Source organism: Cherax quadricarinatus, chromosome 3 (genome assembly GCF_038502225.1).
Source record: "Cherax quadricarinatus isolate ZL_2023a chromosome 3, ASM3850222v1, whole genome shotgun sequence".
Classification (NCBI taxonomy): domain Eukaryota; kingdom Metazoa; phylum Arthropoda; class Malacostraca; order Decapoda; family Parastacidae; genus Cherax; species Cherax quadricarinatus.
This window is the reverse complement of record NC_091294.1, coordinates 24,286,887-24,310,490: the sequence shown is the minus strand read 5'-3', so window position 1 is coordinate 24,310,490 and position 23,604 is coordinate 24,286,887. Positions and strand designations below refer to the sequence as shown.

Sequence of the window (23,604 nt, the reverse complement as noted above, 5' to 3'; positions counted from 1 at the left end):
GGAGAGGAGAGTTATTAAATGGAGAGTTAGAGGTATTGGGAAGATGGAGGGAATATTTTGAGGAATTGTTAAATGTTGATGAAGATAGGGAAGCTGTGATTTCGTGTATAGGGCAAGGAGGAATAACATCTTGTAGGAGTGAGGAAGAGCCAGTTGTGAGTGTGGGGGAAGTTCGTGAGGCAGTAGGTAAAATGAAAGGGGGTAAGGCAGCCGGGATTGATGGGATAAAGATAGAAATGTTAAAAGCAGGTGGGGATATAGTTTTGGAGTGGTTGGTGCAATTATTTAATAAATGTATGGAAGAGGGTAAGGTACCTAGGGATTGGCAGAGAGCATGCATAATTCCTTTGTATAAAGGCAAAGGGGACAAAAGAGAGTGCAAAAATTATAGGGGGATAAGTCTGTTGAGTGTACCTGGTAAAGTGTATGGTAGAGTTATAATTGAAAGAATTAAGAGTAAGACGGAGAATAGGATAGCAGATGAACAAGGAGGCTTTAGGAAAGGTAGGGGGTGTGTGGACCAGGTGTTTACAGTGAAACATATAAGTGAACAGTATTTAGATAAGGCTAAAGAGGTCTTTGTGGCATTTATGGATTTGGAAAAGGCGTATGACAGGGTGGATAGGGGGGCAATGTGGCAGATGTTGCAAGTGTATGGTGTAGGAGGTAGGTTACTGAAAGCAGTGAAGAGTTTTTACGAGGATAGTGAGGCTCAAGTTAGAGTATGTAGGAAAGAGGGAAATTTTTTCCCAGTAAAAGTAGGCCTTAGACAAGGATGTGTGATGTCACCGTGGTTGTTTAATATATTTATTGATGGGGTTGTAAGAGAAGTAAATGCGAGGGTCTTGGCAAGAGGCGTGGAGTTAAAAGATAAAGAATCACACACAAAGTGGGAGTTGTCACAGCTGCTCTTTGCTGATGACACTGTGCTCTTGGGAGATTCTGAAGAGAAGTTGCAGAGATTGGTGGATGAATTTGGTAGGGTGTGCAAAAGAAGAAAATTAAAGGTGAATACAGGAAAGAGTAAGGTTATGAGGATAACAAAAAGATTAGGTGATGAAAGATTGAATATCAGATTGGAGGGAGAGAGTATGGAGGAGGTGAACGTATTCAGATATTTGGGAGTGGACGTGTCAGCGGATGGGTCTATGAAAGATGAGGTGAATCATAGAATTGATGAGGGAAAAAGAGTGAGTGGTGCACTTAGGAGTCTGTGGAGACAAAGAACTTTGTCCTTGGAGGCAAAGAGGGGAATGTATGAGAGTATAGTTTTACCAACGCTCTTATATGGGTGTGAAGCGTGGGTGATGAATGTTGCAGCGAGGAGAAGGCTGGAGGCAGTGGAGATGTCGTGTCTGAGGGCAATGTGTGGTGTGAATATAATGCAGAGAATTCGTAGTTTGGAAGTTAGGAGGAGGTGCGGGATTACCAAAACTGTTGTCCAGAGGGCTGAGGAAGGGTTGTTGAGGTGGTTCGGACATGTAGAGAGAATGGAGCGAAACAGAATGACTTCAAGAGTGTATCAGTCTGTAGTGGAAGGAAGGCGGGGTAGGGGTCGGCCTAGGAAGGGTTGGAGGGAGGGGGTAAAGGAGGTTTTGTGTGCGAGGGGCTTGGACTTCCAGCAGGCATGCGTGAGCGTGTTTGATAGGAGTGAATGGAGACAAATGGTTTTTAATACTTGACGTGCTGTTGGAGTGTGAGCAAAGTAACATTTATGAAGGGATTCAGGGAAACCGGCAGGCCGGACTTGAGTCCTGGAGATGGGAAGTACAGTGCCTGCACTCTGAAGGAGGGGTATTAATGTTGCAGTTTAAAAACTGTAGTGTAAAGCACCCTTCTGGCAAGACAGTGATGGAGTGAATGATGGTGAAAGTTTTTCTTTTTCGGGCCACCCTGCCTTGGTGGGAATCGGCCAGTGTGATAATAAAAATAAAAAAAAATATATATACACTATATATATATACATATATATATACACACACACACACACACACATATATATATATATATATATATATATATATATATATATATATATATATATATATATATATATATATATATATATATATATATATATATATATAATATATATAATATTTATATATATATATAAAAATGTATATATATATATATATTATAATATATATATTATATATATAATGTAATATATATATATATAAATATATATATATAGATAATGTAATATATATATATATATATATATATATATATATATATATATATATATATATATATATATATATATTATATATATATAGGTATATATATGTATACACCTACCATCCGACTTACGACCAAGTTCGGTTCCGAGAAGCCGGTCGTAAGTCGAAATGGACATAAGTCGAACTTTACTACTGAATATCAACATCACATTTTTGTAATGACTTTATTTTATTGTTTTATTTTGATATTTCATGTTTTACTTTACTTTTTATGCTGTTAGTACTGCATTTTATACTGTAAGGTTTAGGATAAACACTGTGTACAACACATATAGTTATTTATTTCCCAGAAATTTGGCAAAAAAAAACACGGTCGTAAGTCGAGTGGTCGTAAGTCGGATGGTGTGTGTGTGTGTGTGTGTGTGTGTGTGTGTGTGTGTGTGTGTGTGTGTGTGTGTATATATATACAGTGGACCCCCGCATAACGATGGCATCACATAGCGATTTTTCCGCATACCGCTTACTTTTATCGCAAAATTTTTGCCGCGCATACCGATTAAAAACCCGCTCACCGATTTTCGTCCGAGACGCGTCCAATGTGCCTTCACATGTGCCGCCCGTCCCATTGTTTACCAGCCAGCCTCCGCGGTAACATCCAAGCATACACTCGGAATATTTCGTATTACAGTGGACCCCCGCATAACGATGGCATCGCATAGCGATTTTTCCGCATAACGATTACTTTTATCGCAAAATTTTTGCCCCGCATACCGATTAAAAACCCGCATACCGATTTTCGTCCGAGACGCGTCCAATGTGCCCTCAGCCAGCCTCACATGTGCCGCTCCGTCTCATTGTTTACCAGCCAGCCTCCGCGGTAACATCCAAGCATACACTCGGAATATTTCGTATTATTACAGTATTTTCGGTGCTGTTTCTGGAAAATAAGTGACCATGGGCCCCAAGAAAGCTTCTAGTTCCAACCCTACACCTCAAAGGGTAAGAATTACTATAGAGATGAAGAAAGAGATAATTGATAAGTATGAAAGTGGAGTGCGTATAGCCGACCTAGTCAAGCTGTACAAGAAACCCCAATCAACCATCGCTACTATTGTGGGCACCAGAAAGACAATCAAGGAAGCTGTTCTTGCCAAAGGTTCAACTGTGTTTTCGAAACAAAGATCGCAATTGATGGAAGATGTTGAGAGACTCTTATTGGTGTGGATAAATGAAAAACAGATAGCAGGAGATAGCGTCTCTCAAGCGATCATATGTGAAAAGGCTAGGAAGTTGCATGACGATTTAATTAAAAAAATGCCTGCAACTAGTGATGATGTGAGTGAATTTAAGGCCAGCAAAGGTTGGTTTGAGAGATTTAAGAAGCGTAGTGGCATCCATAGTGTGATAAGGCATGGTGAGGCTGCCAGTTCGGACCACAAAGCGGCTGAAAAATATGTGCAGGAATTCAAGGAGTACATAGAAACTGAAGGACTGAAACCTGAACAAGTGCTTAATTGTGATGAAACAGGCCTGTTCTGGAAGAAAATGCCAAGCAGGACCTACATTACTCAGGAGGAAAAGGCACTCCCAGGACATAAGCCTATGAAAGACAGGCTTACTTTGTTGATGTGTGCCAATGCTACTGGTGATTGCAAAGTGAAGCCTTTATTAGTGTATCACTCTGAAACTCCCAGAGCGTTCAGGCAAAAGAATGTCCTCAAGGATAATTTGTGTGTGCTGTGGAGGGCAAACAGTAAGGCATGGGTCACTAGGGAATTTTTCTATAACTGGTTACACCATGCATTTGCCCCCAATGTGAAAAATTACCTAACTGAAAAGAAATTAGAACTTAAGTGCCTCCTGGTGTTAGACAATGCCCCTGGTCATCCTACAGACGTGTCAGAGCGACTTTATGGGGACATGAGCTTCATTAAGGTGAAGTTTTTGCCTCCTAATACCACTCCTCTCCTGCAGCCCATGGACCAGCAGGTTATTTCCAACTTCAAGAAACTGTACACAAAAGCTCTGTTTGAAAGGTGCTTTGTAATGACCTCAGAAACTCAACTGACTCTAAGAGAGTTTTGGAGAGATCACTTTAATATCCTCAATTGTGTAAACCTTATAGGTAAGGCTTGGGAGGAAGTGACAAAGAGGACCTTGAACTCTGCTTGGAAGAAACTGTGGCCAGAATGTGTAGACAAAAGGGATTTTGAAGGGTTTGAGGCTAACCCTGAGAATCCTGTGCCAGTTGAGGAATCCATTGTGGCATTGGGAAAGTCCTTGGGGTTGGAGGTTAGTGGGGAGGATGTGGAAGAGTTGGTGGAGGAGGACAATGAAGAACTAACCACTGATGAGCTGATAGATCAACTTCAAGAGCAAGAGGCCAGACCTGAGGAAACTGGTTCAGAGGAGGGGAGAGAGAAATTGAAGAAGTTGCCTACTACAAAGATAAAGGAAATCTGTGCTAAGTGGCTTGAAGTGCAAACCTTCATGGATGAAAATCACCCTCACACAGCTATTGCAAGCCGTGCTGGTGATTATTACACTGACAATGTTGTGAAACACTTTAGGCAAGTCATAAAGGAACGAGAGGTACAGGCCACTATGGACAGATATCTTGTGCGAAAGAAGTCCAGTGACTCTGAAGCTGGCCCTAGTGGCATTAAAAGAAGAAGGGAAGTAACCCCAGAAAAGGACTTACTACCTCAAGTCCTAATGGAAGGGGATTCCCCTTCTAAACACTAACACACTCTCTCCCCTCCTCCCATCCCATCAATCATCACCAGATCTTCAATAAAAGTAAGTGTCATTTAATTGTGCATGCCTTTTTCAGTTTGTGTGTATTAAAATTAACATTTCATGTGGTAAAAAAAATTTTTTTTCATACTTTTGGGCGTCTTGCACGGATTAATTTTATTTCCATTATTTCTTATGGGGAAAATTGATTCGCATAACGATTATTTCGCATAACGATGAGCCCTCTTGCACGGATTAAAATCGTTAACCGGGGGTCCACTGTATTACAGTGTTTTCGGTGCTGTTTCTGGAAAATAAGTGACCATGGGCCCCAAGAAAGCTTCTAGTGCCAACCCTGTGGTAAAAAGGGTGAGAATTAGTATGGAAATTAAGAAAGATTTTGAAGGGTTTGGGGCTAACCCTGAGAAGCCTATGCCAGTTGTGGAATCCATTGTGCCTACTTCAAAGATTAAGGAAATGTGTGCACAGTGGGTTGAACTGCAAACCTTTATAGATGAAAATCACCCTGACACAGCTGTTGCAAGCCGTGCTGGTGACTATTTCAATGACAATGTTGTGGCCCATTTTAGACAAATCGTAAAGGAACGGGAGGTACAGAGCTCTATGGACAGATTTGTTGTGCGACAGAGGTCCAGTGACTCTCAAGCTGGTCCTAGTGGCATTAAAAGAAGAAGGGAAGTAACCCCGGAAAAGGACTTGCTACCTCAAGTCGTAATGGAAGGGGATTCCCCTTCTAAACAGTAAGAAGATAATGCTCTCCCCTCCTCCCATCCCATCAATCATCACCAGATCTTCAATAAAAGTAAGTGTCATGTAATTGTGCATGCCTTTTTCAGTTTGTGTGTATTAAAATTAACATTTCATGTGGTAAAAAAAAATTTTTTTCATACTTTTGGGCGTCTTGCACGGATTAATTTTATTTCCATTATTTCTTATGGGGAAAATTCATTCGCATAACGATTATTTCGCATAACAATTATCCCTCTTGCACGGATTAAAATCGTTAACCGGGGGTCCACTGTATATATATATATATATATATATATACAGTGGACCCCCGCATAGCGACCTTAATCCGTGCAAGAGGGCTGGCTGTTATGTGAAATGTTCGCTATGCGAATGAATTTTCCCCATAAGAAATAATGGAAATCAAATTAATCCGTGCAAGACACCCAAAAGTATGAAAAAAAAATTTTTACCACATGAAATATACATTTTCCTACACACAAAGAGAAGGATACATGCACAATAATAGAGTAGTACATGCTCAATATATATTGTGCATGTACTACTCTACTAAATGAAGAATAAATGACACTTACCTTTATTGAAGATGCAGCAATGACTGATGAGACACTGTGTCCTGGGAGTGCCTTTTCCTCCTGAGTACTGTAGGTCCTGTTTGGTATTTTCTTCCAGAACAGGCCTTATCACACTGTGTATGCCACTACGATTCTTAAATCTCTCAAACCAACCTTTGCTGGCTCTAAATTCACCAATATGAGCACTAGTTCCAGGCATTTTCCCTGTTCACCTGGGTGTTAGTCAACTGGTGTGGGTTGCATCCTGGGAGACAAGATTAAGGACTCCAATGGAAATAAGTTAGACAGTCTTCGATGACACTGACTTTCTTGGGTTATCCTGGGTAGCTAACCCTCTGGGGTTAATTGTTTCTTGGTATTCTCAATAAGCCACACCAACAACGGTGGTACAGCAGCAGCAGCAGCTGACGGTGGTACAGCAGCAACAGACGATGCTACAGCAGCAACAGACGATGCTACAGCAGCAGCAGACGATGCTACAGCAGCAACTGACGATGTTACAGCAGCAGCAGACGATGCTACAGCAGCAGCAGCAGCAGACGATGCTACAGCAGCAGCAGACGATGCTACAGCAGCAGCAGACGATGCTACAGCAGCAGCAGACGGTACTACAGCAGCAGCAGCAGCTGACGGTGGTACAGCAGCAGCAGCTGACAGTGCAGCAGCAGCTGACGGTGGTACAGCAGCAGCAGCAGCTGTACCACCAATAGTAGCAATGGTTGATTGGGGTTTATTATACAACCTGGCCAGCTCGGAGACACGCACTCCACTTTCATACTTATCAATGATCTTTTTCTTCATCTCCATAGTAATTCTCACCCTTATTGCTGTAGGGTTGGCACTAGAAGCTTTCTTGGGGCCCATGGTCACTTATTTTCCAGAAAAAAATCACCAAAAACACTGTAATAATACAAAATGTTCCGATTGTATGCTTGGATGTTACCGCGGAGGCTGGCTGGTAAACAATGCCACCCGCGGAACATGTGAGCGTGGCTCAGGCCGCACATTGGACGCGTCTCGGACGAAGGCCGCTGAGCGGGTTTTTGTCCACTATGCGGGGCAAAATTTTAGCGAACAAAGCGTCCGCTATGCGGATTGTCCGCTATGCAAGGCGTCCGTTATGCGGGGGTCCACTATATATATATATATATATATATATATATATATATATATATATATATATATATATATATATATATATATATACATGTATATATATATACAGTGGACCCTCAACCAGCGACGGCATCGATTAACGATAAATCTGACTAGCGATTCATTTAAACGCAAAAATTTTGCCTCGACTAGCGCTTAAAAACCCGACTAGCGCTTTTCGTTCCGTACCATACGCATCCACTTTGGCCTGAGCGCGCCTCACTTGTCCCTTTGGTGCCAGTGTTTACAAGCCAGCCAGCCACCGCGGTCGCTTCCAAACATACAACTGGAACATTTCATATTATCACAGCCTTTTTAGTGATTGCACCTGCAAAATAAGTCACCATGGGCCCCAAAAAAGCTTCTAGTGCCAACCCTACAGCAAAAAGGGTGAGAATTACTATGGAGATGAAGAAAGAGATCACTGATAAATATGAAAGTGGAGTGCATATCTCTGAGCTGGTCAGGTTGTATAATAAACCCCAATCAACCATCGCTACTATTGTGGGCAAGAAAACGGCAATCAAGGAAGCTGTTCTTGCCAAAGGTGCAACTATGTTTTCAAAACTGAGATCGCAAGTGATAGAAGATGTTGAGAGACTTTTATTGGTGTGGATAAACGAGAAACAGATAGCAGGAGACAGCATCTCTCAAGCGATCATATGTGAAAAGGCTAGGAAGTTGCATGACTATTTAATTAAAAAAATGCCAGCAACTAGTGATGTGAGTGAATTTAAGGCCAGCAAAGGTTGGTTTGAGAGATTTAAGAAGCGTAGTGGCATTCATAGTGTGATAAGGCATGGTGAGGCTGCCAGTTCGGACCACAAAGCGGCTGAAAAATATGTGCAGGACTTCAAGGAGTACATAGACAGTGAAGGACTGAAACCTGAACAAGTGTTTAATTGTGACGAAACAGGCCTGTTTTGGAAGAAAATGCCAAGCAGGACGTACATTACTCAGGAGGAAAAGGCACTTCCAGGACATAAGCCTATGAAAGACAGGCTTACTTTGTTGATGTGTGCCAAAGCTAGTGGTGATTGCAAAGTGAAGCCTTTATTGGTGAATCACTCTGAAACCCCCGGAGTGTTCAGGAAAAACAATGTCCTCAAGGCTAATTTGTGTGTGCTGTGGAGGGCAAACAGTAAGGCATGGGTCACTATGGACTTTTTCTATGACTGGGTACACCACGCATTTGCCCCCGATGTGAAAAATTACCTAATTAAAAAGAAATGAGACCTTAAGTGCCTCCTGGTATTAGACAATGCCCCTGGTCATCCTACAGATGTGGCAGAGCGACTTTCTAGGGACATGAGCTTCATTAAGGTGAAGTTTTTGCCTCCTAATACCACTCCTCTCCTGCAGCCCATGGACCAGCAGGTTATTTCCAACTTCAAGAAACTGAACACAAAAGCTATGTTTGAAAGGTGCTTTGTAGTGACCTCAAAAACTCAACTGACTCTAAGAGAGTTTTGGAAAGATCATTTTACCATCCTCAATTGTGTAAACATTATAGGTAAGACTTGGGAGGAAGTGACTAAGAGGACATTGAACTCTGCTTGGAAAAAACTGTGGCCAGAATGTGTAGACAAAAGGGATTTGGAAGGGTTTGAAGCTAACCCTGAGAATCCTATGCCAGTTGAGGAATCCATTGTGGCATTGGGGAAGTCCTTGGGGTTGGAGGTTAGTGGGGAGGATGTGGAAGAGTTGGTGGTGGAGGACAGTGAAGAACTAACCACTGATGAGCTGCTAGATCATCTTGAACAGCAAGAGGGCAGACCTGAGGAAACTGCTTCGGAGGAGGGGAGAGAGAAATTGAAGAAGTTGCTTACTTCTAAGATTAAGGAAATCTGTGCAATGTGGCTTAAAGTGCAAAGCTTTATGGATGATAATCACCCTGACACAGCTACTGCAAGCCGTGTTGGCAACCTGTACACTGACAATGTTGTGAACCACTTTAGGAAAGTCATAAAGGAACGAGAGGTACAGGCCTCTATGGGCAGATATGTTGTGCGACAAAAGTCCAGTGACTCTCAAGCTGGTCCTAGCGGCATTAAAAGAACAAGGGAAGTAACCCCAGAAAAAGACTTGCTGCCTCAAGTGCTAATGGAAGGGGATTCCCCTTCTAAACATTAAGAAGATAACGCTCTCCCCTCCTCCCATCCCATCAATCATCACCAGATCTTCAATAAAGGTAAGTGTCATGTAACTGTGCATGTAATCTTCAGTTTGTGTGTATTAAAATTAATATTTCATGTTGCAATTTTTTTTTTCAATACTTTTGGGTGTCTTGCACGGATTAATTTGATTTCCATTATTTCTTATGGGGAAAATTAACTTGACTAACGATTATTTTGACTAACGATGAGCTCTCAGGAACGGATTAATATCGCTGATTGAGGGTCCACTGTACAGTTATTCAGGCTAAAACGTTGTGTAGTTTTAAAAATAGGTAAGATAAATACATGAGTGGGTGTGGGTGGGTGTGAGTTGGACCTGACTAGCTTGTGCTGCTGGGTCTGGTGCAGTGCTCCATCCTTGAGTGGAGATGATCAGACTGGGTGGGTCATTGGGCTAATCCGGGGGGGGGACATGGACCTGCTCCGCATGGGTCAGTAGGCCTGCTGCAGTGTTCCTTCTTTCTTATGTTCTTATGAAACAGAGCAATCAAACTAACAAAACCTGATGAGCCCCAACTCCCACCAACTGAAACAGCAAACAGACTCAATGATTTCTTCTCCACTATAGGAAAAAACCTTGCCGATAAAATCTCAGGCTCAAATACCCCACCTAATGACTACCTCACTGGCAACTACCCGAACACACTGTTCTTAGCTCCGACTAACCCAACAGAAGTCTCCCTTATTATCAACACACTAAAAAACAAGAGAGGAGATTTAAATACATACCTTACCACCCTTTATATACAAAAAAGCTTCGCAAGTGCTGTCACCAATCATCACAACACTCTTTAACAAATCCATTGAATCCTCTAACTTCCCCACAGTTCTCAAAATAGCGAAGGTCACCCCGATACATACAGGAGGAGATCAAACACACTTAAATAACTATAGGCCAATATCCAACTTACACTCTCTCTCTAAAATCTTTGAAAAATTAATTCATAAGTGAATCTATTCCTACCTCATCTCCCACAACATACTCAACCCCTGTCAGTTTGGGTTCAGGCCATTGCAAAAATGCAATGCATATGAAGGGCCCCAAGATCTAGACTGCATTGCCCGAACCAGCAAAAGGTCTCCTGTCTTCCAATCAGTTCTGTGCTAAAATTAAAAATTGCCTCATCTCCCTAACTTAACTATACCAACACTATGTATGCTATACCAAACAAAACCAATTCATCTATACTTAACTAACAAAACCAACTCATCGAACTACTTCCTGAAATCATAGAGCCTTCTAGAAACTACTTAATCAGTTTAACCCTTAAACGGTCCAAACAAATCGGCGTTCAAATTCGTAGTGCTACAAAAGTAGATCTACTTTTTTTTACATATTTTCAAATGTAACAAAAAAAAAAAATGTAGATAAAAGTTTTTTTTACACGTTTTCAAATGTAAAACAAAAAAAAAATCTACATTTTTTAGATACTTTCAGGTGTTGAAAAAACGTATATATACGTTTGGACCATTTAAGGGTTAAAGTATTAATACATACTTAAATTTGCACTATTTTTGTATACTTAAAACCAGGGCCAGCCTTAAGCCGATTAGACCGATTGCTCCCAATTGGGCCCTGTGCCTAAGGGGGCCCCACGCTAGAGTAATCTACTCTCAGCTTGTCAAGTGCACACAACAACATGAAGTAAGAAAAAAGGGATCTGGATATAATATGTTGGCAAATTTCCCCGAAAGCGGTGGCGAAGTTGCCAGATAGGGTGGTGCTTGTACCTGACACTGGACATTAACCCATAAACGGTCCAAACGTATATATACCTTTTTACTGCTAGTGCCCCAAATGTATATATACGTTTTATTTTTCCTGCCTTCAAATTTGGCACAATTGGCCTGAGATGCCTTGTCAGCATAGAATGGGTCCTAACACTCAGTGTGCGCAGTATTAAAAAATCTGAGACCACTTAGTACCTTGTGGGAGCACCAGTTCAAATGAGTGCCAGCTAGAGCAAACAGCACAGCAAACACCTGGGATTCACTGATGTCATGTAGTATTAACACTCCCATTTTAAGAGGAAAATGATTTTGACCCTGAGTTTAGTGGCTTTGAGGAGGATGTGGCCACAAGGGGTCGAGGAAATATCAAAAAACCTCAATAATAACCCATGTGCAATATTTGTGCAATACCCTTTCAGAATGTCTTACAATCTATGCCCTAAGTCAAGAGAAACAATTCTGGCTGGCTGGTTGGCAGGCTGACTGGCTGGCTGGCTGGCTGACTGGCTAGCTGGCTGGCTGGCTAGCTGGTTGGCTGGCCAGCTGCATGGTGGCCAGCTGTGTGGCTGGCAGGCTGCTGGCAGCCTGGCTCTATCTCCGCTTGTCTGTCTGTATCTATGTTTATCTCTGTCTCACAGGTACACATAAATACACGTATATTGTAAATTACCTAAGATAACCCAAAAAATCCAGACAAAGTGCTATACTCTGCTTGAAGATGTGAGTAAAGGTGATGACGCAGTTTTGTGGCTCTCTCTGAGACAGAGAGCTAGACGGATAGACAGACAGGGAGTTTGACAAACAGACAAATAGGCAGACATGTTTGTGTACCAGCGAAAACAAAGGAGGGCGATGCTCATCAAACGTCACCTCTAATCTTTTCTTATCTGCTGCACCCTCCCCCACCCTCCTGTATGCTCATCAAACATCAGCTCTTATCAGACGTTATCTCATCTTATCATGTCACTGTCAGGGGTGGACTTTGTTTTTCATGCTTCAAGGCAACTTATTATTTTATTATTATGTATTATTATTATTATTATTATTATTATTATTATTATCCTCCTCCTCCTCCTCATTGTTATTATATACTTCCACATATCCAAAACATTGCTGGGACATAAAAATACTTTGTATATATTCCAAGACAATAGTAAATGGCCAAGGCAGGTGTAAATGTCCACCTGTCAGTGTGTTTGTGACAATTTGAGTACAATTTCAGTACCTAATACTAGTGTCAGAACAAAGATTGGTTATGAAATGACAAGAACTACTAAAAATTGTAATTATCAGAACATGAAATTTATATAAATATGAAAAATAGAAAAAAGTTATATCGGCAACACTTTTGCAAGCGGCAGCGCTCCATGTTGCCGCTAGGTGATCCCCAAGTGCCAACTTTGCGGCCTCATATCTCGGTAAGTACTGACTCTAATTTTTTTTTTATCCTATAACACTTAGAAAAATGTGCTCTTTTTTTTCAACAAAAAAAAAAATTTTATTTTTCAAAATATTCGGGGCACTAGGGTAGTGAACGTACATATACGTTTGGACCGTTTACGGGTTAAAAACAGTAAGCTTTTTTTTTTTATCAGTTCTGCGATAGATGTCATTTTTTTTTTTTTTTAGGATCCTGTGGTTTCTGTAAATACGTATCAGTAAAAGACCAAGAGACACTGGCAGAAAATATTTAAGTGGTAGAAAGAAGAGGGCTGTAGCCAAGGCAAAGAAGGCCAAAGCAGAAAAGGAGAAAGGCATATTAGATAAGTAATTCAACAAGACTATCTCAGAAAATGCAGAAAAGCAAATAAAGCCACAACACAGTGAAGATGATGACACCGAAGGAAGCCAGTCTGAAGTTATGCAAGACAATCAAAGTGGGAATTTATTTACCGACAGTGAGACTGGCCATCTCAGAAATGCTGAATTTGACAAACAAGGAGACTCGCCTGTTGACATGCCTGCTGGTGCCTCTGAGGCAAGGGAGAATAGGAATTAAAAATTTGCCAATCCTGTAGAATTATCAGAAGATCCTGCAACATGGCCAGAAATGATAAGTCAGAGTTCCAGGGACTATTTAGTGAAAAAAGGACCACCTACAAAAGAAAACTGCCAAATGGTGAAATTGTAGATTGTCCATGGCTACTATACTCTGTATCAAGTGATAAAATCTTCTGTTACTATTGCAAGCTTTCTGATAACATAGCAAGTGCACTTGCAAGTACTAGTGGTTTTAATGACTGGCCAAACATTCATACAAGACTAGCTGAGCATGAGAACTTCAAAAAGCATTTGCAAGCTATGCTCAGTTGCTGTGAACTAGAGCAAAAGATCATCTGCTGAAAAAACGATTGATGATGTGGCAGAAAAACTAACCAGACGAGAAGCAAAATGCTGGCATCAAACATTTGAGCGACAGGTAGCCACTGTACAGTTCCTGGCAGAAAGAAACTTGCCATTCTGGGGATCTGAAGAGCACATAGGAACATCACATAATGGAAATTTCCTTGGTGTTGTTAAGTTGCTAGGAAAGTTTGATCCAGTAATGCAATATCATCTGCAAAAAATCCAGAATAAAGAAATACATGATCATTATTTAGGAAAAAGAATCCAAAATGAACATTAACCCTTTCAGGGTCCGTCCCGTAGATCTACGGCTTTACGTTCAGGGTCCAAACCGTAGATCTACGTCATGAGCTCAGCTCACTCTGATAAACTGTGAGTGGTACATTTGGGCCTAGATATGAGAGAATACATCTATGTGGTATGTGTGCACCACATAACACAGATCCTGCAGCACACTGTGTATAATGAGAGAAAAAAACTGAAATCATGATTTTTCGATTAAAACAGCGACTTTGCAGTGTTTTTTCGTATGTTTTTTAATAGTTGTATTTGCGATTTCTTGGTCTCATTTGATAGAATGGAAGACATATTACAGAAATATAGATGATTTTGATTGGTTTTAGCACTGGAAATGGCTTGAAACTGAGCTCAAAGTAGCAGAAATGTTAAATTTTTGCCGATATTCAAGAGTAAACCAACGACCTCATACGTCTAATACATGCCAGCTGGTGGGTCTAATATGCATTCACAAATATGGTGATGATATTTATACAATTATTACAGTATTGCATAACAGTAAATCTTCTATTTTTTGGTGTGAATAAAAATTCATTATGTGAATAAAAATCAAAATGGAATTTATTTGTAAAGCCTCAAAACATAACTAATGAACAGAAAAAAATGTTAGTTTAGTTCCAGGAATACCTACATTGTTTATTCTGGACCCTATTTTGAAATTGGAATATTTTGAACTTTGTTTTAAATTGGCCAAATTAACAATTTCCAATCACTTTAATTTGTAGTTGAAACAGTTGACTTGGCGATTTCTTGTGCTCAGTCGATAGAATAGAAGGAATACTAGTGAAATAGCTAAGAATTTGGTTGACTGGAATAATGTAATTGGCCTAAAATGGGAGTCAAAGTCGGCAAAATCGCCGATTCGTCAATATCGCTGACACATCAAAATTCGCGAGAGCATAATTTCGTCAATTTTCCATCAAATTTCGTACTTTTTTTTTATTACCTTCACAAAAAGATTCTCTACCATTTCATAAGAAAAATAACAAATTTTTTTTTGAAAATTCTTGGACACTGGAGCACCACTTCAGATTTGGGCCTTGGACCCTGAAGGGGTTAATATAAAGGGTCAAGCTGTTCTACAGGAAATCATTTTACGAATCAAGGCTGCTAAGTATTTTGCAGTAATTCTTGACTGTACTCCTGACATCAGTCATCAGGAGCAAATGTCGATGGTAATTAGATACGTAGCTGATGGTGTACAATCACGTGCTCCAGCAGGAGTATATGAACATTTCATTAAGTTTTTAGTGGTGGAAAGTAGCACAGGTGAAAATTAGTACAACACCCTTCTACACGAACTTGAAACATTAGGGTTGAATGCTGAAAATATCCGTGGACAAGGGTATGATAACAGTGCCAATATGATGGGACACACCTCAAGTGTGCAGGCACGACTTCTACAGAAGAACTCAAGAGCTTTCTTTACACCATGTGCATGTCACAACTACAACCTAGTTTTGGGAGACATGTCCAGATGCAATGACTTTCTTTGGAACTCTGCAGCATATTTACACCCTTTTTGCATATCTACTAAAAGATGGACTGTTTTTAGAAAACATGTGACAGGCGTGTCTGTAAAACCTCTCTCTGAAACACGATGGGAATGTAGAATGGAAAGTGTCAAAGCTGTACAGTACCAAGCTGCTGAAGTTTGTAATGCACTAGAAGAGTTAGCAGAAAACAATGATGATGCTCAAGCAAAAAGTGATGCTGAATCGTTAGTCAGCCAAATGAGAGATTGCGAATTTCTGATATCACTAGTTTTCTGGCACTTACTCTTTCAAGTAAATTATGTGAGTAATGAACTTCAGTGTGATACCATAGATGTTGCTACAGGGCTTTCTTCATTCCAAAGGTTTTGTAACTGGTTAAAGACATACAGGGAAAAAGGTTTTGATGAAGCATTGATTGACACTAGTGAACTTGCCCAAGACCTAGATGCTAAGCCTGTATTCAAGACTCAGAGTAAGTGCTTATGCAAAAAAAGAAAATTATTTGATTATGAATCTGCAGATGAACCTTTGCCAGATCCAAAAACAGCTTTCAGAATGCAATGTTTTAATCAAGTGGTAGATAAAGCACTGCAAACACTTGAGCCATGATTTGAACTGAAAAAGTATCAAAATTTATTTGGATTCTTCTTTAATTTTCAGGACCTGCCCAAGGATACCATAAGAAAATGTGCAGTAGATCTGGAAGTGGGGCTGACAGAGGTGGCACAGGAAAAAGATAAAGTTAAAAACCACAAAATGGGCTGATATAGATGGATACATGCTTTGTGAGGAAATGGAGGCACTACAGTCAATTCTGCCATCAGAGATTTAAAACCCCATGAAAATGCTTGAATTACTTGCTTGCAACAGCAGATCTACCACATTTCCAAATGTATTTATTGCTCTTTGGATTTTCCTGACAATCCCAGTGACTGTGACATTTGGAGTAAGGAGTTTTTCCAAGCTGAAACTGATCAAAACTTACTTGAGATCATCAATTCAGCAAGAACGTTTGAATAGTTTGACGATTATGTCAATGAATCTGAAATTAGCAGGAGTTTAAACTTTGACAAAATTCTAAAAGACTTGGCAGACAAAAAGAGCAAGAAAAATAATTTTCTCCTAATAAAAAGCAATAATAATATGACTCATTTATAGTTTGTGAATGTTAAGTGATTTTTATAAGTCCAAAAAAGATAATTTTTTTTTCCAACAGTGCACTTAAATTCTGATTTTTTTTTTCTGAACAAAAATAAATTAATATTTTTTTATAAATCATTTCAAAGTCACTAAAGCAAGTGGTATTGTGACTATGTATGTACTTTTCAGAGGTGATATACAAATTTTGTTTGTTACTTGTAGCCTTACATGTATGCAATATTATATTAAGACATAGCTTACATCTCTGTTTGGTCTATTAACTTGCATGCATTTTTAAATGCACAGTTTGATTGCTTTCCATACATGGGGCCCACCAAAACTGTTCCCAATTGGGTCCCGCACCTCCTAAGGCCAGTTCTGCTCATAACTGTACTACTCAATATCTATGTCTAGTTTTAAGTAGTGTGTAAACATTAGCATTAGTCTGCCTGAAATGCACATGCATGCTAATGGCTTTCTTTTGTGCTTAACAATATTTTATTACATATAAACTACTTTTTTTTATACTGCACAAGAAAATAAAATGTTTGTCTGTTTGTGTATGTCTGCTGAAATAATCTTCAAACAACTTATACTGTACTACATTATCCTGTATTGTAATTTCATATACATGTATTAGTTATCCTCTTTTACAACTAAACAATTACAATTCTTTTTTTCTTTACTTTTTAATAATTTTGTAACCTGTATCTTTTATAACTTCCTGATACCTTGCATAGACCCTTAAAAAATAAAATTAAACTAATATATAGTTCTTAACCATTTCACTGTCTTCTTGACAGTGCCGCTCATGTAGATCTAAGTCTTAAGCACAATGCCTTCAAATATGTAGTGAGTGGTACATTTTGGCCTAAACATGAGAGAATGGGCAAGTTCAGTGACAGTGCACAGTATAAAAAAAAAAAAAAGAATTTTGCCCCAAAAGTGCATGATGGAAACAGCAAACCTCTGACTATGTTGGATTTAAAATAGCAACTTTGCATTTTTTTTTATGCCTTTATTGGGTTTCTTTTGTATCTATTGATAGAATGTAAGACATATTAGTGAATTAGATGATACTGTTCAGTTTCAGAGCCAATGTAGATTAAAATAGGCCTTAAAATGGAGTTAATATTTGATTTTTGGTGATTTTCCTGAGAAATGTAAGTGCTCCCTACCACGAGGTTTGTTTTATGGGTAATTACTAGGTACACTTCAATTATTGGGACAGCCTAAACCATGGCCAATCACCCTTGATTATATTTTAGGAATCCGAGTAATAGGGAAAACTTTACTACCAACAGCACCTCAGTTGGTAGCGCACTCAGCCTACACACTGAGTGTCCGTGGATTGATCCCTGGTAAGGCTGGAAATACTGGGTGTGTTTCCTTACACCTGCTGTCTCTGTTCACCTACCAGTAAATAGGTACCTGGGTGTTAGTCGACTGGTGTAGGTTGCATCCTGAGGGACAAAATTTACCTAATTAGCCCCAAATGTTCTGCATAACAAGGGGCTTTCTATACAGTATTTTACTATGTCAGCTAGGTCTGTATGTATACGTTGTATCATGTACTTGTAGAAATAAAAATTATTATTATTAATATAGGTCAAATTTAGATTTAAAGGGGATATAGGAGAAGTACTGGTCTGCCTATTAAGTGGTTTTCTTTAGACTCTAAAGTTTAGAGCATTCAAATGTATCAAATGATACTTGCGCCATAATCGCATCAAAAATGCACCTGAATAAACTACATACTCAATCATTGTAATTTCTATGGATGATTCTTAGCAATAAAGATTTTGCATTTGATGAATGGAACAAATTCCAAGTTAGCATCACTCAGGTTGGTTGTGCATATGAGTGGGTATGAGATGGACCTGCCTAGCATGGGCTAAATGTGTACTTTCCAGCCTCTTCTTCAGACTGATCAAGGCTCAGAGACTGAATGCCTCATTTCTGACTGCTGTATGTAATGGATGGCAAAAATCCTCAAAATAAATATGTCCAGGTGTTAGATGTGTCTTATTCATCCATGTACAGATATTAATAAATGTAAATAATTTGTGTTAAGCGCTAAACCCACGTGGGTCATTTGGCGCAAGACGTAGTGGAGGCTTGATCCACCATCTGCTGCGTGCTATCCTTATATATAAAAAAAATCATAACTCAAACTACTAGTATATAGTTCTTAAAAACTTGACTGTGTATCCTATGGGCTTTCTGATTATGTATTTTGAAATTTGCTGATTGGAAATAAAGAATCAAAATACAAATAAATCTAAATAGGCCAGGAGGCCTACTTCTGTGATCTCATACTGACATGTTCTTAGCCCCTCAAAGGGAGTTACCAGTAAGAGGCACTTGATCTATGGAACAGGACCTGACTTCCCTTTCCTAGGATTAGTAAATAAGTTTATTTAGGTGCAGGTACACAAGTACAATTATTTTACATAGCACCAAGTGTAAATTACATAGTATAACCCCCCAAAAAAGTAAAAGTAAAATGACATATTTCCATTGGGGTCCTTGTACTGTCAAGTAGTTAAGTACCTTAATGACAACATTCTCCATAGCTATCAATCAAGCTTTAGAAGATCTTACTCAACCGACACCTTCCTAATTAATCTGATGGATTACTTGAGAACTGAGATGTCAATGGGGAACCTCATAGGTATGGTAACCTTAGACCTGCAAAAGGCCTTCTATACTGTCAAGTCCTACCTTAACAACAGGTGACAAATTGTCAAAATCAACAAAATGAAATAAGAACCCCTGCCGATAGAATGTGAAGTTCCCCAAGGTAGTATTCCGAGTCCCTTCTTATTCCTACGCTATGTTAACGACATGCCTATCAGTGTCAAGTGCAAACTCCTACTGTATGCAGATGACAGTGCTCTGTTTGTCAGGTAAAGACCCACATGATATAGCTAATGTATTAATACTGGAACTGGAGTCCTGCAGCAGAAGGGTAAATAATTTTAATGTCCAGTGTAATGGGGAGCCCATCACTTCAGTTTCCTCAGTAACATATCTGGGAATCCCCTTTGACCCATGCATGTCAGGAGAATTGATAGGGAACAGTGTAGTAAAGAAAGTGAATGCCAGACTGAAATTCCTCTAGAGACAAGCACAGTGTCTACCTACTGAGGCTCCCAGGCCCCTATGTCTAGCCCTTATACAGTGTCATATGGATTATGCTTGATCTTCATGGTACTCTGCCTTGACAGAAACACTGAAAGATAGACTGCAAATCACCCAGAACAAAATCGTAAGATTCATCCTGGACCTGGGTTCAAGAGAGCATGTAGGCCAGGATGAATTACAGCAGTTGGATATGCTGAATGTTGAAGACAGAGTAAAACAACTGAAGCTAAATCATGTTTATAAAATTGCTCACAAACAGTGTCCAGAATATCTTGCTGTCAATTTTGTCAAGGTTGGGAACCAAAGCAATCATAGTACTAGGGGGAGAGAGCACAACTTTGTAGTACCCACAGTCAGTGGCCAGGCTTCAAACACCTTATATTGTACAGCAATAAAGGAATGGAACAGACTGCCCACACATGTCAAAGCCAGTCATAGCATGAACCAGTTCAAGAAGAATGCCAAAAGGTGTCTGATGAATGTAGCTACAGAAAGGGAGGGGAATGATTTTTTTTATTTTTTTAGCTAACACACATGTAATTTTAGGACGTTATCTCTTTTATAGAATAATAATAAGATATTATAACCTTTATATTATAATAATAAGGTAAGAGGACCCCAATGGAAATAAGTCACTCTGTGACTTTTTTGGGTTATCCCAGGTACTTTACACATATGCTGCTATGTATGATAATGTATGTAACTGTATTTGTGTATACCTGAATAAACTTACATAACAACTCCCATCATCAACCCCCCCCCCCAAGTGCTGTATGACCCTCTACAGATTTAGTGCTCCCCTACTCACATAGGTGGGTAGACAGCAAGTTGACTTAGGCACACACACACAGGTACACATAAGTACAATTATCATACACAGTTTAAACTACCTAAGATAACATGAAAGTGACTCATTTTCACTGGGGGTCCTGGACTTATTTTTATTCTTACACGTTAGCTTCTGGTCCCAGCTTGATCCTCATCACCTACAAATAATAAATAAGCACGCGAAACAGCACTAAGTGAGGTAATTAACAAGAGACAAGGCAAATATTCATCTCACATCACCAAAAAAAAGTTTTCCCGGGCTGGCGAGTGTGTGGAGGCTGCTGCTTGATGTTCATTATTAACACTGTATGTACACCCCAGGACCTCACACCATGCACACACCCAGTGGTGTATGCCTCACTCTATATACACACGTTCAGAATTTACTTTAATTCTTATTTTAGGTGTTTAAAGCAGCCCTGGCTTTGTGATGAAGCTGGAGGACACGTAGCCATGATAACCTCAAGTGTAGTGGATCATCTTCAACCACTAACTTACTTATTAACCAAGCAACCAGGAGGGTGTTAGGTGGTGTGGTGGAGGTGAGACTTACCTGGTGTGCTGGTGTTGTAGAGTGAGAGCCTCGGGTACACCATAAAGAGTGAAATAGAGAGTGTGGCAGAGTGTGCAGCAGCAGCAGCAGCAACACAACCAACGTGCTGTTAAGGGTCGCAGCGGCAGACCGGCGTCAAGGCGTCCTCTGCTTGTAAATACCAGGGATCTACCTTGTAAATACCAGGATCTACCTTGTAAATACCAAGGATCTACTTTGTAAATACCAGGGATCTACCTTGTAAATACCAGGGATCTACCTTGTAAATACCAGGATCTACCTTGTAAATACCAAGGATCTACTTTGTAAATACCAGGGATCTACCTTGTAAATACCAGGGATCTACCTTGTAAATACCAGGATCTACCTTGTAAATACCAAGGATCTACTTTGTAAATACCAGGGATCTACCTTGTAAATACCAGGATCTACCTTGTAAATACCAGGGATCTACCTTGTAAATACCAGGATCTACCTTGTAAATACCAAGGATCTACTTTGTAAATACCAGGGATCTACCTTGTAAATACCAGGATCTACCTTGTAAATACCAGGGATCTACTTTGTAAATACCAGGGATCTACCTTGTAAATACCAGGATCTACCTTGTAAATACCAAGGATCTACTTTGTAAATACCAGGGATCTACCTTGTAAATACCAGGATCTACCTTGTAAATACCAGGGATCTACCTTGTAAATACCAGGATCTACCTTGTAAATACCAAGGATCTACTTTGTAAATACCAGGGATCTACCTTGTAAATACCAGGATATACCTTGTAAATACCAGGGATCTACTTTGTAAATACCAGGGATCTACCTTGTAAATACCAGGATCTACCTTGTAAATACCAGGGATCTACCTTGTAAATACCAGGATCTACCTTGTAAATACCAAGGATCTACTTTGTAAATACCAGGGATCTACCTTGTAAATACCAGGATCTACCTTGTAAATACCAGGATCTACTTTGTAAATACCAGGGATCTACCTTGTAAATACCAGGATCTACCTTGTAAATACCAGGATCTACCTTGTAAATACCAGGGATCTACCTTGTAAATACCAGGATCTACCTTGTAAATACCAGGATCTACCTTGTAAATACCAGGATCCACCTTGTAAATACCAGGGATCTACCTTGTAAATACCAGGGATCTACCTTGTAAATACCAAGATCTACCTTGTAAATACCAGGGATCTACATTGTAAATACCAGGATCTACCTTGTAAATACCAGGATCTACCTTGTAAATACCAAGGATCTACTTTGTAAATACCAGGATCTACCTTGTAAATACCAGGGATCTACTTTGTAAATACCAGGATCTACCTTGTAAATACCAGGATCTACCTTGTAAATACCAGGATCTACCTTGTAAATACCAGGATCTACCTTGTAAATATCAGGGATCTACCTTGTAAACACCAGGGATCTACCTTGTAAATACCAGGGATCTACCTTGTAAATACCAGGATCTACCTTGTAAATACCAGGATCTACCTTGTAAATATCAGGGATCTACCTTGTAAATTCCAGGGATCTACCTTGTAAATACCAGGATCTACCTTGTAAATACCAGGGATCTACTTTGTAAATACTAGGATCTACCTTGTAAATACCAGGGATCTACCTTGTAAATACCAGGGATCTACCTTGTAAATACCAGGATGTACCTTGTAAATACCTGAGATCTACCTTGTAAATACCAGGGATCTACCTTGTAAATACCAGGGATCTACCTTGTAAATACCAGGATCGACCTTGTAAATACCAGGATCTACCTTGTAAACACCAGGGATCTACCTTGTAAATACCAGGGATCTACCTTGTAAATACCAGGATCTACCTTGTAAATACCAGGATCTACTTTGTAAATACCGGGGATCTACCTTGTAAATACCAGGATCTACCTTGTAAATACCAGGGATCTACCTTGTAAATACCAGGGATCTACCTTGTAAATACCAGGATGTACCTTGTAAATACCTGAGATCTACCTTGTAAATACCAGGGATCTACCTCGTAAATACCAGGAATCTGCCTTGTAAATACCAGGATCTACCTTGTAAATACCAGGGATCTACCTTGTAAATACCAGGGATCTACCTTGTTAATACCAGAGATCTACCTCGTAAATACCAAGGATCTACCCTGTAAAAACCAGGGATCTACCTTGTAAATACCAGGGATCTACCTCGTAAATACCAGGAATCTGCCTTGTAAATACCAGGATCTACCTTGTAAATACCAGGGATTATTTATTTTTTATTATCACACTGGCCGATTCCCACCAAGGCAGGGTGGCCCGAAAAAGAAAAACTTTCACCATCATTCACTCCATCACTGTCTTGCCAGAAGGGTGCTTTACACTACAGTTTTTAAACTGCAACATTAACACCCCTCCTTCAGAGTGCAGACACTGTACTTCCCATCTCCAGGACTCAAGTCCGGCCTGCCGGTTT

The 23,604-nt window shown here is 39.8% G+C and overlaps 1 protein-coding gene across 3 annotated transcripts in view; it reads right to left on the bottom strand.

Annotated features, from left to right (window-relative positions):
- LOC128706530 (uncharacterized) overlaps positions 1-21,294 on the bottom strand; it is a 68,268-nt gene extending 46,974 nt beyond the window's left edge. The window contains exons 1-2 of one of the 3 annotated variants that reach the window (XM_053801440.2): positions 21,136-21,261; positions 13,705-13,885 (exon numbers count right to left, since the gene is read on the bottom strand). In XM_053801440.2, coding sequence (XP_053657415.1) covers positions 13,705-13,729 — 25 coding nt within the window. In that variant the 5' untranslated portion in view covers positions 13,730-13,885; positions 21,136-21,261. Of the gene's footprint in view, positions 1-6,265; positions 7,395-13,704; positions 13,886-21,135 lie in introns of those variants that run through there. The other 2 variants (XM_053801439.2, XM_070090820.1) reach the window with 2 other exon arrangements.
- Positions 21,295-23,604: the final 2,310 nt, after the last annotated feature.